The sequence below is a fragment of the Diadema antillarum genome, unplaced genomic scaffold (genome assembly GCF_040938485.1).
Source record: "Diadema antillarum isolate AM-2024a unplaced genomic scaffold, OU_Dant_1.0 scf00000066, whole genome shotgun sequence".
In the NCBI taxonomy this organism is placed as follows: domain Eukaryota; kingdom Metazoa; phylum Echinodermata; class Echinoidea; order Diadematoida; family Diadematidae; genus Diadema; species Diadema antillarum.
Window position 1 is genome coordinate 3,306,784 of NW_027270955.1, and position 19,792 is coordinate 3,326,575.

The 19,792-nt window shown below is 36.4% G+C and overlaps 1 protein-coding gene across 1 annotated transcript in view; it reads left to right on the top strand.

The window, feature by feature from the left end:
• LOC139716524 (alpha-N-acetylneuraminide alpha-2,8-sialyltransferase-like) overlaps positions 1–19,053 on the top strand; it is a 37,046-nt gene extending 17,993 nt beyond the window's left edge. The window contains exons 5-8 of the mRNA XM_071628063.1: positions 8,072–8,184; positions 9,797–9,886; positions 16,524–16,768; positions 18,631–19,053. Of these exons, the coding sequence (XP_071484164.1) occupies positions 8,072–8,184; positions 9,797–9,886; positions 16,524–16,768; positions 18,631–18,860 (678 nt within the window). The 3' untranslated portion in view covers positions 18,861–19,053. The remainder of the gene's footprint in view (positions 1–8,071; positions 8,185–9,796; positions 9,887–16,523; positions 16,769–18,630) is intronic.
• The last annotated feature ends 739 nt before the right edge of the window (positions 19,054–19,792 follow it).

The window sequence follows — 19,792 nt, forward strand, 5'->3', positions numbered from 1 at the left end:
GCATATTTTTTGCGAAATATAGGGAAAACATTCCCGCTCAAAGAAGAAACAAACAAACAAAGCGAACAACAGTCACACTTTGAACTGGTTCCTATAAACAAAAAAATCTTTCAGAAAGACAACAAAATATAGTAAGTAACAATATTAAGCTTTGAAAATTTAGAGGGACCCCCTCGAAATCGAGGGAAAGGGGGACTTTCCTCCTCCCCCCCCCCCTTCCCTATGGGATCTTACCACCTCTGCCCTCTAGGATAGGGAAGGCACATTATCCTCGTTGTCTCTAGATTAAATCACAATACAGCATGCTCACTATTGTGACATTTGTGTAAGCTTTGTTGCGACGTAGAATAGACGAAGACACGAAAACGTACACTTTTATTCACTCTGTAACCCTTGTGGGTTTCTTGTACAAGAGATAACGTTTTTGTAAGCTGTTTATTTCCCACAGCGCTTTAGTCAATCAAGAATCATGTCACTACACAGAGTGATCGTTGGTTACGCTTTGGTGTTTTTTTTTCTCAAGCTATTTGAGGTTGTTGTTTTTTATCTTGTATCTCATTTGTTTTTGTTAAAAGGAAATCTTAAAAATAAATCCACTTTCGATAACGTTGTCTGTATAAAAAAAAGGGGGTAGTGCAATGAAACACACAGAATGTTTAAGTAAATGAGATGATATAAACATATAAAAGATGTGGAACTTGAGTCATATCTTTACCCGGAGTCAACGGTCTCAATGTCTACACCACGTGGATCTTCATTAACTTCACTTTGTAAAATCAAAAAGAAGAACTTGCATCCTTCCCATCAACTATTCTGTATACAGCCATAGCTATTGAACCAAAGGGGAACTTTAAAAAGCTCAAAGTAAGTGACGAATTGAGAGATTATACAATGTTGTTATTCATTTCTTTCATATCATTTATTAGGTTTCCACACAAATCATAAAGGGTTGTGTTTACAACATCCATCAATGACAATGTAAAGTGACAAAAAAAAAATATACGTTATAAGTTTACTATTTACAAGTACAAGACAGGGAAAAAGCCTCGAAGTGACAGGAGCATAGCGCGTTTGATGAATTTCCATACATTATTTTGTTGTTGCTTTGCTGCAAAGTATTAAGCATAAACGTACTTATTTTTTTCTAGAAACCAAACTTCCATTGTTGTTTCTTTGATTTTAGTAGTCTATGAAAGTCAAAAAGAGTTTTCCTTCAACACGTATTTAGGTAGCCACGTTCATTTTTATGCCTCCGCCACGAATGCATGGTGCCGGAGGCATTATGTTTTCGGGTTGTCGGTCCGTCCGTCCATCCGTAAGGAATTTTGTGGACAGCGTAACTGAAAGACCTTTTGAGTTATCCTAATGAAGCTTGGCATGTATGTGTATTTAATAGGGGGTGAAGTTGTGCCTATCAACTTTTGGTGCACATGCTCAAGGTCAAAGGTCAAAAGGTCAAGGTCAAATACATACATTTCACTATTTCCACCATATCTATGCAATGCCTAAAGATATTTTCTTGAAACTTAGTGTATACATGAATTACCCAATTAAGATTCTCTGGTGAAAGTTTGGGGTCATGAGGTCAAAGGTCAAAGGTCAAAAGGTCAAGTAAAGATATTAAAACTTCGTGTTTTTTTTCTCCGTACCTTGGAATTGTTCAAGGTATCTTCATGGAACGTAGTATATATACGTGTGCTGACTGGCAGTGATTATCTAGAGAATTTAGGGTTCAGGGTCAAAGGTCAGGGGTCAAAGATCAAGGGCAACACTTCAAAATTTTACTATTTCCCTCATATTTATGCAATGCCAGCAGGATTATTTTTTTTTTTCACTTGGTGTATGCATGTATAACCTAATAGAGATTCTCTAGAAACTTTCTTTTTCTTTTTCTTTTGCCTCAAAGGTCAAAAGGTCAAAGATCAAGGTAAAGTGCTGAACTAACTTTTCCCTCCATATCTCGGAAGTGGCTCAAGTTATCTTGAAACTTACTACATATCTATGCATGTTCTGCCTGACAGTGATTATCCTATGAATTTTAGGGTCAAAGGCCAGATGAAAATGGTAACAATGTACTTTTCAATACAGAAATTGCACTTTTTCTCCATGCCTTGAAAATTACTCAATACATAAACTTATGAATGGGTCAAAGTCACGTTAAAGTCCTTAAATCCCTAAATACATGCTCTCCTATTCGTCCAATTAAACCTAAGTCAAGGAAGGAGAACATTCATCACATTTGTGTAATTTTAATATTTTGCCAATTTTGTGAAAATGTAATCACACATTGTCCACATGTACTATAGACCTATTAGGAGAATCATGCATTATGGCGGAGGCATACCAGTCGCCTTAGCGGCATTTCTAGTTTCATTCTTTTTTTCGTCGCTTCATCAAGCCTTTAAGTTTATTTTCTCAGCCGCTCACAATTTTTCTGCAAACCTTTCTCTAACTGCAAAATATTGCGGTATATTTCCCAGATCTTCTAGCTCTATCTACTCTTCTTCTAGCTTCTAGGTTGTGAGAAAAATCAACAAACTCAAGGACAAAGGCGGAGTATTCATCTAAGAAGGAGAAGAATGGTGTACGAATGATGCGAACCGTGAAGATGACATTCCTGTTTATTCTCCTTCCCCTTTTTACTCTGGTGACATTCATTTTCTCTGCAATAGGACAAGTTCTTCGTTGGTGAAGTTCATTACTCCGAGGTGAAAAGGTGTTATGGCAAACGTGATGCACGAAAGAAAGAGATTCCTTAGTGACTAGCAGATCAGATATTTCTTCAGCTCACTTTGTTTTGCTTGCTGCTGATCGCTGGGTTATCAAGTACATACAAAATCATTTCCTCACCTGACAATGTCATTATCATTTTTAACATTATAGATTGCTTTGATAGTATCTGTTCAAAATAATAAGTGTTACATCAGCATTATTTTCATTGTCATGATCAGTATCCACTATTCTTGTTATTATACTGTTTTTGCTCTTGTTTGTGATGATTATCTGCCCAATGGTTAAATCAGTACGCAGGAAGTTTGGCATAACACAATGCAAAGACAGGTTAATCAGGGATCGACATTGGCTTCTATAGCTCAAATGAGTCAAGAGGATCAAACACACACACACACACACACACACACACACACACACACACAAATATATATATATATATGTATACACAAAGTGCTGGCTATTATGGTGTAGCTGCCTCCAAACAAATATGTATATGTCACCAAAGACAGTAGATTTATTACATTTCAATTCCTAGAAATTTCCTTGACAGCAATTTTACATTGATGAGTTTGATATCGGTATTGAGTTTATGTAGGGCCTACTTATATGGAATCAAATATTCATTTGCGATTGGTTTCCTTTGTTTGGGGTATTCAATAAATGAAAGAAAATAAAAGTTTAGTAAGTGTCGACAGTAGGATACTTGTGAATCTTCTATCTGATTATGCATGTTTTGAATCATATACTACAACATTTAAGACATTAAAAGAGCAGGGACAGAACAACAGAAGTCGTATCATTGCTAGGAGGAAAGACTTGGGGTTTATTTAATTACAACACAAAATAAACATTGCAGTATCAAGGAGAGAAGGGATATCAAGCGAAGACGAACAAGCATTTCAAAAATCACTTTCACCTTGATATTATCGATGCATCGAAGCAATATTTCATAAATCTCTGTATGATGTTACCAAGCGCATTAAGACAACAAAATCAGAAATCGAAAAACTAAAAGATGCGAAGAACCGGATCAACTCCTTTGGCTTTTATTCTAACTCTAATTATACTTTTCTTTTATAATGAATACCATATGATTATAGTTATTATGATTATTGATTATATGAGTATATTATGATTATTAAGTTATTCACATTATTGTTTTAATCAACTATCGGCCAGTGATTTACCCATATTTTCTAAGAAAAACACACATGATATGCAAACCATTTTTACCCTGCGAGACGAAATGTTGCATTTCAACTTCCACATACTCGCACATTTCTTAGCCTAGAAAATAATATTGCTAACATTGTCATTAATTTTGGTTCGGTCTGTCCTAAGATAATAGCTAGTAAATATTCTTCTCTTGTTATTTTTTCAACAAAAACTCTCTTCAATGATACTAATGATTGTAAATTCCCTGACTAATGTGCATTGTTCTGTTAGTTATTGTCCTTTTTCATAATGCATGACATATTTACTTCTAGTGCACGCTTGGTTTGCCTCTGGTCTCAGCGATTTGCTTCCATTGTCTCAACGTCAATTCTCTGACTTCAAGTTTTTACGAACATGGCGGTAGATATGCCTGTATACTTGTACTAGCTTTTCTTCTTCACCCACATCTGCCTCTCTCTTTTTCTTTACTTCTTTTGCCCTTTGTACCCTGCTATTTTGGATTCTATAGGTACTCAGGGTGTGTCTCCTCTCAATTATTCACATATTTTCACATATTCATATATATACGTTGGTATTTGTCAATGGAACCCACAATCACAAACTCTGCCATAAGGGTTCCTTCATATTTTGCATGTTGTTAGAATTAGTCTTTAGTGCAAGGCGTGTGCATATGCAGATACATTCAATACTTATAATCCACTGTACTTCTTCTCTCTTTTTTTGCCTTCTGTATATAGTTAGAGATGTATATTCATTACCTCGAAGTTTTGTTTTGTTTCGTTTCGTTTCCATCTAAGAAAGTGGTTGGATAGCCCATGTTCAGCTGCAATAGCTGGTCTTCCATGGGGTCCAGTTGGATGTTAGGCGGGACCACTTCAACGGGTCAAACACCCTACTCTATGAGATGAATAAATTAAGCGGGATCTTTAACGTGCATGAGTTTTGACTCTCTCACACATGCAGACATGGGATCTCATTATTTATTTCCTATCCGAGGGACAGAATGTTTTACCTCTACTAGAGGGGACAGTGTGATTACAGACAACATTGCTCAGTAGAACTCGAGAATCGAACCCGGATCTTTTGGATCGAGAGGCAGAAGCGCTACCGACTAAGCTAACTTCCTCCACTTCCTCCACTTCCTCCACTCTCCAACTATCACATGGTCCCCGCACCTGCACCCGCTATGGTGATAGGGCTTTTTCTGTTATTTCCCCGTCTCTCTGGAATAAACTTCCTCTCCATATTCGTAATGCTGATAACGTTGATAAGTTCAAGTCATCGTTGAAAACTTATCTGTTTACTCAACTTTAATTATGCTGTTTTGCTGTTGCATGTTATATCATAATACGTATATTTACATAATGCTGTATTTTATTTTAATGTCATACTTTTCTTTTTCCGGATCAATGCGCTTAGAAACATCAGTATTAAGCGCTATATAAATGTTATTCATTATCATTATCATTAACTCACCGCTCTGTATGTAAAGTGAAATATGAAAATTAACCCGCTGGAACAGTCTGCTGCGTCTATAGACCAGTGCAGTTTAAGTAGTCAAAGCAAAATAAAACAGTACTCCCATTTACGCTTCTTGATTGAGTCAAGACGCATGCCAATATTAGCCTCATCCTCGTTGCATACAGACCATATGGCTTGGTGTTTGGGGAGTTTTTTAGCGTTTCGTATTGAGCACGTTGATGAAACAGTTTGAGTGGTGTACTCAAATATCATGCGTTTTGTACTTCCTGCTATAAAGGACATTGGTTTAATACCCATTACAATCTCGAAAGTTAATTTGTTTAACGTCTGACTTGGGTTTGCTTGGCGAGACAAAAATATTGATCGATGCATAAAGAAGTCATTCAGTCGCACACATGCAAGCACTCCGTCAGACAGATACACACACACACACACACACACACACACATTTGTGTGTGTTTCATGATATTCTTTATTTGAGTTTCATTCAATATCAGGTACATGTTGACGATAAATCTAATACGAACACAAAAGCAGCACACACACACACACACACACACACACACACACAAAACGGACAGGCACTCGCACACACAAGGATTGAAAACGAGTCAATCATTACAGACCGACTGAAGAAACGTAATAGAAGCAAACTAATTACCGAAATGTGGTGTATGAATTTGAGAGCAATGTATGGATTCCATTCATTTCAAGTCATGCCCACAATCAAATCGTCTTATTTGATAAGTTTATCCCCTTCACTCTGGTGACGCCCGTTAAAATTGGAATGTATATCCATTCAATCCAATGTAATTCAAATTTTACTTACCGGTAATGACATTAAATAGAATACGTCAGGTCCACTAACGTAATTTTTATTTTTCTTTTAATTGTTATGCGTACAATTCTAAAAGTTTGAGGATACAAAAAAAAAAATGGTTACCGCAAGCACCTAACATTTTTTACTGCAACAAAAACATATCAAACTCATATCAAACTCATATCTTCAATAGCATTTTCTTTAGAAAGAGAGAATCCTCATGGTTCACAAATCCGTCAAACTATATAAATTTGATGTATGGAATGCTATCCATAATCATCCGATGCGATGACATCCTTAGTCAAATCCTTCCAAAGGAAATTATAGTTTTAATGATGATAAATATTGTGTTTTCTTGAGATTATTATAATAATAATTAATTATAATAATTATTATGATAATCATTCATATTCCTCTGAAAAAATTATAATAACTGTAGGAATGACATCCCTTTTCAAATCCTTTTTAATTGTAAATTGATGTTAATTATGATAGATATTGTTTCGTCTTTAAAATAGTCATACATTTTCTTCAGAATAAACACAATTTTCATATGTGCATCAATCACATCCTTTTCCGTTCGTATAATATCCTTGTAAAATTAAAGTTAATGATATTTTTGAAGTAAAAGCATTGGCAAATACAAGAGAAACGTAAAAATTGTTCAATTTATGTTCGCTTTCAGTACATTCATTTTTAAAACAAAATAACACAAGGCCATTGATGATTCGGTCCTCCTCCCCAGCCCCTCATGCACTTACACCTAATCTTTGAGAATAGTTTCCAAGTCGTTTTGTCACGAGGAAGGGCTGTATCTCTCAGCAAACATCTCCGCAACATGGGACATGTTATAGAAGAAAAACGCAACAACTCAATGTATTTTTATCACAATGCTTCATTAAACTTATTTATAAACTGTAAAAATTTATGTCCTCAGAACATCCAAATCTTATTGTAATTACTAGTGTAATATCGGCATTTTCATCATCATCTGCTCAATGTTTAAATTGATACACAAGGAGTTTGTAATAATGCATAGGCAAACTGGAAAAAATGCATAAACATGAGGAATATACAGAGGAAACGAGTGAAAGATAAACGCTGTAACCATCGAGGTATTAAAATAAGTCTGATTCCCACTGCGCTGCAGTCTGCCGGTTCATAATTTTTTCATAAAACTTTCTGTTTTGTAATATCATCGTGCTCTCTTTCATGTACATTGTCGCGTCTTTTGTATAAAATGCACGCGTTTTAAGTGCTTGTGTACTTCTGCGTGAATGTATGATTTCATTATTGTGGGGGGGGGGGTTCACCATATTCTTTAGCTGTTCTTGGATAGATGTTGGATGATATTTGATAACATAATATTATTGTGTTTTGAGTGATCCATGTTTTACAAGCCCTTCTTTTCAATCGATCACTTTTTTTACACCATTATACGTTCTTTTCTTTTTTTTCAACATTGCAGAATATGGATTGCTGTTCTTGGTTGATCTACCTAATTGCTCATAAATTTTATTACATAACTAGTGATCCTCAGTGCATAATGTATCTTTTACAAATTGATAGAAGAATTAGAATAATTTGTGTAATGCATGCTTTATATTTTGCCTCACTCTTTTGTTACATGAAAATAAACAATACTTCCCATGAGCACGTCAAATGAAAAACAGGCTGGTATGGGCTAGATGAGGTTTGTTTTTTGCCCTCAGGCAACGCGTCATGAACCTCGTCTATACACAAACAAACAGAAAATGAAATGATAATGTAACAGGACAAAACGCTTTTCAAACGTCGATTGAAAGGAATCATAATCAACTTTTGTCTGTCGCACTTTGAATTTTTTTGTCTCGATTACAGGTGAGTCCGTTCCAAGAGAAACACTACAAGAAGTGCGCAGTGGTGGGGAACAGCGGAAGCCTTCTAAACAGCGGATGTGGAAGCGAAATCGATTCCAGCGATATGGTTTTCCGGTACCGATGCACATTAAGATCTTTTAATTTTCCAATTACTCAATTTCGTTTTTTCATTAGGTAGAGCAACTCTCCCTTTGTATTTAACCTTTTTGTGCATAGAAAAGACAAGATGTCAACCAGTCAAATAGTCATACAGATTCATAGTAGTGTTCAATTACTTCAAGTGCATCCTCATAACAATACGTCAGAGGTGATTTTACTAGTGAATAAATCATACGAATCTATAGCTATTGTGACTGTTATAATTTTACAGGTGACTATCAATGATATGAAGAATCGGTTTAAATCTTTTTCTTTAGCAAAATCAAACAAACAAACAAATGAGCTTTGATACTCTAATTCGCCTCTTTTCCTCTAGACATCAGACACCAAAATAGCATCGTTTCCTGAAAAACGTGTCAAACTTTATCATCCCATATATTGCTCTTCTGTTTGGGAACAAAATTGCTGTCTCAGAGAACATGAAAGCTCTGAGGCTTATGGATGAGAATTAAGCAATGGCCGACAATATTGTCTGATAATAGGAGGAACAAATCACATCCAATCACATCAAATTTGCGAGTTGGACCAAATTATCTCTTCTTTCATAGAAATTATGTGAAAATGATGAGCTCGATCAAAATCATGTTATTTGTTGTGATTATTTTTTTATGCAGCTCTAACTTTCGGATTCAAAAAGAATTATATGAAATCGCACTTCATGTGTCGTGCTTTGTTCCAAAAGGACTCAAGTAAGGTCAACCTAAAAATGCCCATACAGCAGGACTTATAACATCGGTTTCAAACGTCATCAACCAAGACCTTTTTTAAAGTGAATCGAATTTTGCTCATCCGTGCTTCGCTCTTGTCACATGTGTTGATTTTTTGCCTTCTATGCCATTCTGCGATCATATCTTTTGAAATAAGTATATCTGATGTATATATACATGTGTACATAATCTTATACTTCCTTTTTGAAAAGGTACTAAATCCATTTTTTCGTCAAATTTGACTTATTTTGCTAAAATGTATTCATCTAAGTAGTTCCATTCACCTAAGCTGTTCCACACATTAAATTCTCAAAGTATTGAAGCTCTCGTAAGACCTGATACTGAAAATACAAGAGAGAAATCAGGCAAGGAAATATCGGTTATGTTCTAAAATATGCTAAATCCATTTCTATTTTTTTTTTCCAAAAGAGTCTAAATCTTGTTGGATCCAATCGGAAACCAAATCAGGAAACAGGAAGAGAATGTGTGGTAATAAGTCATCCCACACAAACTACACAAGGTCACAGAATCTAGTCACCTATTACCATTGATTACAAGCTTTGCTTGTATGCTTGTTGTACATCACTTTGCTGAAGTTTTGTTACAAAACATACATGCTAAATCCATAAAACTCCCCACAGTATGAAATCATTCAATACTTAAATCAGTGTAGAGCTCCACATCACCCCGCGTTCAGAACATAAAGTCATTGCACGAAAACATATACAGGCATTATGAAATAAAAATCCAGGTTTTCCTTATTATTAAAAGTGGAGTTAGCACCTTTTGGAAAGGAACTTCTGAATTTTTTGCTATGACAACAGCGATCATTTCTTACCTTTCCCATCTATCTTTACTAGATGTAACGCTGCGCCCATAAAGAAATTCACAGACGACGCGGGAGAGAAGAGCAATTTGACTACTTTCAACCCAAGTATACTTTTCAGAAAGTAAGCACTGCTTTGAAAATGATGCTGGCATGAAAACCAAAAACTAATCAAGTGCAAATAATGGAAAGGTGGAAACGCCAAATCGAAGATAAAGAGAGGAAAAACCATCTTTCTGAATGTCGCATAGACTCATTCTATCGATTTGATTTGTATTATGCTCTTTAATACCGCCCACTTGTCTTCTTTGTGTGTGTGTGTGTGTGTGTGTGTGTGTGTGTGTGTGTGTGTGTATAAGACTGACAGAGCCTATATAAGAAGTATACCATCGTAAATCTGTTCAACTCTAGCATTGTTTTACGTATTAACTTAATACACACTGCTATTGCTCTCGTAATATTTAAAAAAAAAAAGTGATTGCGGAGCACAAGGTGATGGTTGGTGATCACGTTTCTCTCCGCATCTATAATGTGTTTTACGCCCGTTTGTGATTTGGTAAACAGCGATGGAATGTTTGTTCGATAAAGAGAGAGAGATTACTTTAACAGAAACAACCCAAAATTATCAAGGCAATTCTGCGTTCAATTGCTCCGCATGGCACACAAGCATTTGTGTGCGTCTCTCAAAGATGTCTCACAAGAGTGATAAGGGAATTGTCGATTAGCTGTTGTTAGCACCAATACCACTGAATCATCAAAGACAAGTCAAAGCACTATTGATGCAGTTTCCATCGCAAAGCACTGGATGCCCGCTCAATGTTGTCCCGCACAATGTTGTCCCGCACATGCACAAGCAATATTGTGAGAGTGTCGAAGCGAGTTACAACGTGACATTCGCCAAAAAGTGCCAAAGGAAGTGCATCACGATGCATAGTAACCGAGACCTTGATTTTTTGGTTGCTTGTCTCATTTTCCATATGAAAAGATAGATTGGTAGTCTATTTTCAGCTGCACATAGCTGGGCTTCCATGGGGTTCAGTTGGATGTGAGGCAAGCCCACTCCACCGGGTGATGCACCTTGCTCTTTACCATGTTTACCATCAATGAATGAAGCGCGATCTTTTACGTCAATGAGATGTAACTCTCGCACACACGGGACCTCCATTTTATGGCCTATGAAAGGGACAGAGTGTTTTGCCTCTATCATAATACCAGAGGGGACAGTATGATTACACGCAACATTGCTCAGTAAGACTCGGGAATCGAACCCGGTTCCCTGTACCTAATAAGCACAAATTTTAGTCGTCCGTTGTTTCTGTATATATTGATTTTGAGATGCAGACGAGAGATACTCGTATAGCTTCTCTCGAGAAACACATTGAGTCTCTACTCGACCAGCAGGACGAGTCGGACCAGTATTCTCGAAGAAACTGCCTAATATTTCACGGGATTAAGGAGAATGTGAATGAAAACACAGACGAAAACTGTGATAAAGTTGTGTGCTGACAAGCTCGATATTGTCGTCGATTCAACAGACATTGACAGGAGTCACAGATTGGGGCCAAGTAAGGAAAACAAAACCAGAGGAGTGATTGCAAAATTCACAAACTACCGTATCCGAAACGAAATCTACAGAAATCGCAAAAAGCTGCGAAATCTTCAAGGGGGAGGTATCTACGTTCACGAAAGTCTCACAAAGACTAGGACAGAACTCTTTGGAAAATCAAAACCAAGTACAGCAATCATATCGAAGCCCTGTGGACCCAAGATGGCCGAATTCTCGCCATTTTGAAAGACACAAAGAAACGAATTGCGTTCACGAAAGAAAGAGATCTGCACAAACTGCCTCCGCATAATCCCTCCGGCACAAAGGATGGAGTCAACTAACTTCCACTGAATAATTACATCTTCTATGGACAAGTTCGATAGCCGTGGCTTGCCTTTTGTTGAACCATGTCTATACGCGCCTCTTTCACTTCAAGATAAATCGCCTGGTATTCTGCTGTCAATTGAGCCAACTTGAGGGAATCTTCTTTCGGTAAAGTCTTTTGTGTTTAACTCTATACAGTTGTGTGAAGCACTCATATCGTCTGAATTGGAAACACCCCTGCCTGCAGGACCCCCACGTTCTAGCTCGTGGTTACCATGACTACCGGAAGCTGTTCACTGCAACGTCGCCCCACCCCTTTCACAAATTCCACCGAAAAATAGCGCTATCACCTGTCGGCAACAATACCCCACTCCCCTTTCGCTCTGCTTTTAATTGTGTTCTAATTGTGTGTGCTAGCCTTGCTCTACTGGTTGCGGTGCAAATGGTTCCAGCTGACACCCTCTCGCAATATCTGAATAGGATACACCCTGATTACAGCACATTACGCCGTAGGCCACGGTATTCATGATTGCCAGACGCCGAGTAGTGTATTGTCCCCATATGTATGAGTGTAATCGAAGAATAGCGCCATCACCTGTAGACACATTACCCCACCCTGCTCCGAATCGTGCTCTTTTGGCTTGCCCTCTGATTTTCGGCCGCTATGTCTCCGCTTATGATAACTCAAATATTGTGTGATTTCAGCCATCGCATTATCTGTTCTAGGATTAACCCTTGACTGTAGCACTTTATGTTCTGGCCAAGGGTTTCCACTGCATTTCCGCCCCCACACCCCTACCCTCACGAATTTCATAGATGAAGAGCGCCATCACTCGTCGATGTATAGCAGCAGTTGCTGCTTTACCTCACCCTTCCCCGGACGCGTATTTTCCTACTAACTGAACAGTTGTTTTACAGATCAGATTTTTGTTCTCCATTATGCGGTCGGCTGGTTACTGTTGGTAACCATTTCAATCATATTTAAAGTTTAAACAATTTAAAAATTAAACTATTTTTGTGAGATCGTACAACGTATCTGATGAATGCAAAGTGATCACCAGAGATCACTTAGCATGCTTAGTACACGTGTTTTTAAAATTTATGTAAGATTTTGAATGATTTGTGTTTTAAATCCATAATTTTAGAACACTCATGCATATTGAAGTCTATACATTGACATCCAGTTGGAATATGACATGGTTATTTTGAGGAGTCTTTGAATACTCTGAATACTTTTATATTCTGTCTGCGGAAGATTGTGTTCCTATACTCGCGATATACATGCGATTATACTTGTTTGTGTACTTTTTTTTTCTCATGCTTTTGTGTTCTGCACAGTCAATGTTTCATTTTTGTTTCTTTTTCCCTGCTAAATGAAGTCTAGTATTTATACATTTCCATGTGTTTGTTGTAAGAAACCTGTGAAAAAAAATCAAAAAGGATTGAGATGTACTAACTGCCAGCAGTGGCTTCATATTGCTTGTTCTGGTATTTCTGAAGGAGTTTATGATGATTTGACAGAAACTTTTAACGACTGGCAGTGTAATATTTGTTTATTTAAGCAGATGCCTTTTTATATTGATTGTGAAACTGCTGCAGATGTTGATTTACATGAGGTCAATATGACACAAAGAAATTTGCCTACTTCAGGGGAACTGCATCAAGATGTACGAGGTAACGGTCTAAGGATTGCACATTTAAATGTCAATAGTCTCTTGAGACATATAGATGAAGTTAGAGCGTTTGTGACGTCAAACGACATACATTTACTCGCTCTAAATGAAACTAAAATTGATTTATCTATTTTCGATCATGAACTCAATATAGAAAATTACTCACTGGTGCGAAAAGATAGAACTCGTCAAGGTGGAGGAGTAGCGATATATGTTCATAAGTCGATTCATTTTGAGAACCTCATACATGAAAGTTTGAATGAGTTAGAAGTGCTTGCAGTAAAGGTTTATTTGAAGCGTTCAAAGGCAATGGTGTTCACTACTTGGTACCGACCCCCCTCTTGTAATATCGGTGTCTTTGATTTATATGAAAATTTCCTTGGTTATGTAGACAGTTTAGGTTGTGATACAGTCCTGGTAGGAGATATAAACTGTGATTTACTGTCCCAGCCTTTATCTGGTGTCACCAAAAGGTATATTGATCTTAATACTACGTACGCGTTGACACAGATAAATTGCACTGAACCGACCCGGATAACTAATCTTTCTGCTACTTTGGTTGATCACATTGTAACTAACAATCCCTTTAAAGTGAAGAGTTTTGTTGTAATTCACAATGGAATGAGTGATCATTCGATTAGTATTATGACTTGGAAGTCTGATATTTCATTTTCTTCAAGAATTATAAATTTCAGAAGTCGGAAAAATTTAAATATTGATGACTTCAGAATTGATATTCACAATCAACCGTGGGAAAAGATTAGAGAATCTGAGTCTATCGACGAAGCTGTTGAATTATGGCAGAATTTGTTTCTAAATGTTATTGAAAAACATATGCCTGAACGGTGTAAAAGAGTAAAAGATAATTTTTCACCTTGGATGACTTCTGATATCTATAGACTTATGAAGAAACGAGATAAAGCTAAAAAGAAAGTATATAAATGTAAAGATGAAAATATGATGAATGAGTATCGAAAGTTACGAAATAAAGTTACAGCGGAAGTTCGGAAAGTAAAGAAAAAATATTATGTTGATAAATTCTCCCAAAATAGTAAAAATTCCAGATCTACTTGGAGTTTGTTGAAATCTATCATACCAAATAAGAAATGTGATAGCTCAGTCCATGTGAATTCTGATAATTTTATTGAAACTGCTGATCATTTTAATGAATTTTTCGCCACAGTGGGAAGTACTTTAGCAGAGCAAATTCCTGATGCACCTTTTATTCACAGTAAAGCTAACTCTGTTAATGATATATTTGAATTTACTTTGGTGACGGAAAGTGAAGTTTGTAAAATCATTCGTAGTTTGAAAGAGGTTAAATCCATTGGTTTTGTTAAGATATCTGTTTATATGCTGAAATTATGCGCTTTTGATATATCACATAGCATTGCTGATTTGATTAATCTATCTCTGTTAAGTGGTAAGTTTCCCAAGCCATGGAAAAGGGCAAAAATCATTCCAATTCATAAAAACGGGCATAAAGATTATCCCTCAAATTATCGACCTATTTCAATATTGTCATGTGTTTCAAAAATTCTCGAACGAGTTGTTCAAAGACAGATACTAGCTTACCTACACAAAAACAATATTCTGACGTCTGCGCAATCTGGTTTTAGACCACAACACTCCACTATTACTACCCTTATGAAAGTCACGGATGACTGGCTTCATGCAATTGATAGAAATGAATATACAGGAGCTGTTTTTGTCGACCTCAGAAAAGCTTTCGACACAGTGAACTGTGATATACTAATGAAGAAGCTTAAGGAAATAGGCATTGATGGTACCCCCGGAGCTTGGCTGAGAAGTTATATGACGGACAGAGTCTGCCAAACATTGGTCAACTCCAAACTTTCCTCCGAATCTAATATAACGTGCGGGGTCCCTCAAGGGTCCCTTTTAGGACCACTGATTTTTATAATCTATATCAATGATTTGGTACAATATATTAAAGTATGTAAAGTGCAATTATATGCCGATGACACCGTTTTATATTTTTCTCATTCTTCAGTATACAACATTGAACTTGCTCTTAATCTGGATTTAGAAAATGTGTATAACTGGATGTGTCAAAATAAGTTAAGTGTAAATTGTCAGAAAACTGTATGCATGTTATTTGGAAGCAACCACATGATGTCCAAACAAAATGTTTTACGAGTCTCGCTACACAACACTCCTCTGAATCAAGTACGTGTTTTTAAATACTTAGGTCTGTGGTGTGATGAAAATTTAAATTGGAAATATCATATTGAAAAGATGTTGATGAGTATTGGAAAGATGGTAGGTTTTCTCGGTAGACTAAGACACTCTGTAAGTGAATCGATTCTGAAATTAATTTATAAGTCATTGATTCTTCCTCACTTTGATTATGGAGACATTATATATGGGTCATCGTTTAAGAAACACCTAGATAAGCTACAAAAATTACAGAATAGGGCCGGCCGAATTATATTAAGATTACAACCTGATTCTCATGTTTCTGTTCTTGAAATGCATAACGCTTTGAATTGGCAACTCCTTGACCAAAGAAGGCATCATCACTCCCTTACTCTTATGTATAAGATAATGAACAATTTAACTCCTTCTTATTTAAAAGATGAATTTGAAATTGTAATTCATTCCTACCCCTCCCGTTTTGGGCAAAAATTAAGACTTCCCAAACCTAGAACTGAATATTTGAAGAAATCATTTAAGTATAAATATGCTAAGGAATATAATGACCTTCCCATGGATATCAAAATTTCCCCCAGTGTTCATATATTTAAATCTAGAATAAGTATGTTTAAGGTCACTGCCCCGTTGATTTAATTTTTTTTTCTTTTTGCTGATGAAAAAGAGTTATTACAGAATTATTTGAATTAGTACAGATTATTGAAAGTTATGATTTATCATTTTTCCACTCCCTTTCATTTGTATCCTTCTCTTTTGCTATTCGCCATTCGATGTTGTTGTTGTTGTTGTTTTCTTTCTCTCAACCTATGTATACTGTATTTCAAATATGTACATTTTTACAAGAGTTATGTATTTCACAATGTCACATTGTATTTGTATAACTTCCATGTTCTGGACCCCATGGAAGACCAGCGATGCCATGTTGGCATCGCTGAATATGGGCCATCCAGCCGTTGTTGTTTTTATACGGAAAATAAAATCAATCAATCAATCAATCTGTTTTGTTTTATTTTGTTTTGTTTATATTTCTTTTCCCCAAAAAGATTCAATGCCCTTGCCAGACAAGAAGACTACCTTGCATTTCGAAAGAACATCTCGCAGTACCACGGCTACATCTGGATGCCTTGCATCGGGGCCGCTGCGCTCCACAACGTTTGTTTGTCCACGGTGCAGGACGAGGCGAACAACCACGAGGACGATCCCCACCTCGTAGTAGGGAACCCCAAAGAGTTCGTCAATTTCTGGGATTTCTGGAAGCGGAGAAACTTTACGAATCTGCCGTCAACCGGTACCATTTCCATTTTTGTGATTGTCCTTAAATTCATTTTGTTTGAAATTCCATTTCAGTACTTTTTTGGTTTCTGCAAATTCTTTATGACAAAATTCCTTAAAGGAAATACATATTCATTATCATCATGATGAAACTAAGTGTAGTTACAATTTGGCATCATGATATAACATAACACAGTCTGATCAAAATCAAGCGTTCTTGTATTTTCTAATGTTTTCTTATGTTCGATTGGATTTGACTTGTTTTGATTTAATCTGAATTTATTTCCACTTTGTCTTCACCTGAACCAAAAAGTCATTGAGTTACAATTATTATAAAATTGAATTTTGTTACAAATAATCTAAACGCATACTCCGATAACATAATATCACATTTGCAACAAATGATAAATATATGGTAGCCATATAAACCAAAGTGGGGGAGCCTAAGTCAAAAGGAAGGCCTTTATTACTTAGACTACCGAAAACTGAATAACATAACAAACCCGTCACTTAAACACATAACAACAACAAAGTATATACCAGAATGGTATAAAGAAAATTTCAACAAAGAACTGAAACTGAAACTCTACATGATGACAGAAAGATGGGATGAGAAGATACGAAACAGAAGGAATAGATTTAATAAACTGAGATGAGAGGAGAAAGAAGAGGTGGACATGCAGAGGAGATGATATCGAGCAGAAGGATGGATAATTTCAACCTTTGTAATAATTCATTTATAAATTGTCCCTTGAAATAAATCCAAGGAGATATTAATTCTACCCTAATTAATTATAGAGTTTAGGCCCTGTAAATGACAGAGGTGTGGAGATAAATTTGTACAATATTCCAGTTCCTTTCGATATGTAAGGAGAGGCGTTGTTTACATGCTGGTACCATGATGCCTGTGTGTGACAATAACGAGAAATTTGACATATCACTATAAAAGATCAGATTTTTTATGATGATATTTTGTGGTACATTTACGCTTCTCTGAGTGATTTGAAAATACAGAACTTAAATTTGACTCGTGTTTAAAGATTTCACTTACATTGCAATACATATTTGAATCCTAATGAATTCATTACATTGATCAGTATTCTTTGGCGTTCGTAGGCATGCTAGGGGAAAGTAAAAAGATTGGGCAAATTATTTGTATAGGGCCCCATTTTTTTTTCTCTCTCTCTTCTTTCGTTCTTTAAAACAACAACGAAAACATGGTGAATAAGATGAGCGAAAATGAGAGGAGAGTTTTTAGTATTATTATAGTGTTCATCAAAAAATAACTGTGGACCTAGCAGGAAACCTTTCTGGATCTCCGCAATCAATATAGGATGTTGGATTTTTTTTAATCATTAATAGAAACATAATGCTGCCTACTTGAGAGGTAACTTTTAATTAATGACCTAAGGATGCCCCGTATTCCACAATTTTGACATATAATTTGTGGAGTAAAGTTCTGTTACCAACGACATCAAACGATTTTTTTATACTACTATCAATAATCGAAGACTTTTCTGTGAAAGGAAAATAAATTTGTGATCTTCTCTAGTAGTTAAGTTATTAAAAAAAAAAAAAAATCTGTAGAGATTTTTTTTTTTACTTCAGCCACATTGAACTTTGGCAAATATTTAATCCGAAAAATAATCCAATCTGTTGTGCAATTTTTCTTTCGATTATTTTGATATGCATGGTAAAAGAATAAGAGAACGATGAGTTTTGGTTACTTCTGGTAAGATCATTTCTTCTTCTATTTTTAAAACAAATTACAATTACCTTTGCTTTTCATAAAAGATCAGGACAACATTCAATAGAGATTGGTTAATTAGAGGTATCTTCCCCTGCCAAAAGTATATTACGAACTATTCTTTCTGACAGGGTTCTACATAGTCCACGTAGCCCTGCAGTTGTGCGAAGAAACTCACGTCTACGGTTTCTGGCCCTTCCCTCTGCGGCTGGACACGGGGTTCGAGCGGGTACCTTACCATTATTTCGACGACATACTGCTGAATAAGAAACACGGAATGAGCACCGAATTCTCCAACCTCGTGCAGTACCACGAGCTGGGACTCTTACGACTACACACGGGGAAATGCCGGGGACGATAGCGACGAGTCGCTGGGGTAATTTATCCACCTGTCAGCTGCTGTAAAGCCAAGGTCTCGAGCGTGCAAGTACACAATTGGTAATTACTGAAGTGGACACTTATGGACACGCATGTAACCGTCCTGAATGGTGAGACATTCTTGTCGTGTACGTTAACTCCGTGGTTACTCTGAAACAAGGTATGAACATTTTTGAAAATTAGACTATAAATCAGGATTAATCTGCTAAATATTTGCTTTCTCGTAAGTACGTGTATTTCGTACATGAATTGATTGGGTGATGATTTCCCAGTGTAATGTACGCTACAACCGCAGATGCATTTTCCTTGATATAAGAAAGTGACTATCATTCTTTTGCGTATGTAGCTTTAAAATTTGTCACTGTTTTTATTCAAGTTGACAGTCGGCGGTGATGATGAGAGCAAAGCAAGAAAACACGTCTAAACTATTTTTGTGACTTTTTTTACAGAAACAGGTGCATGAATCAAGAAGCGATGAATGTCTACTATGCAGTAGTCTTGTAGTTTAACCAAGAAATAGTATTGATTGAAGGACGAGATAGTGGATAGAAGTTGTTGGTGATCATTATTGCGAAAATAACGATATCGCCAAGTTTCGTGCAGACAGCCATTTGATTTAACGACACGATGGGATAAGTGGAGAATAGCCTTATGACTAAAAGAAATCATGAACAAAAAAGCAAGCTTAGTCCTAAGTATAATGTGACAGTCAAGGTGTTTAAGAATTTTTAATGGGATGAACGTAGTGAGAACTTCAAAACACACTCTCACTTACTGTGAAAAGTGCATTATACAGGATATGCTGAAAGTCGGTATCTTTCTCTCAACCAACTACTACGGCTTGACTATTTGCAATAGCGCATTAAGAGAAAGCACACTTCAATTTGGTTCTGTTTTTTGCACCAAATACCTGTC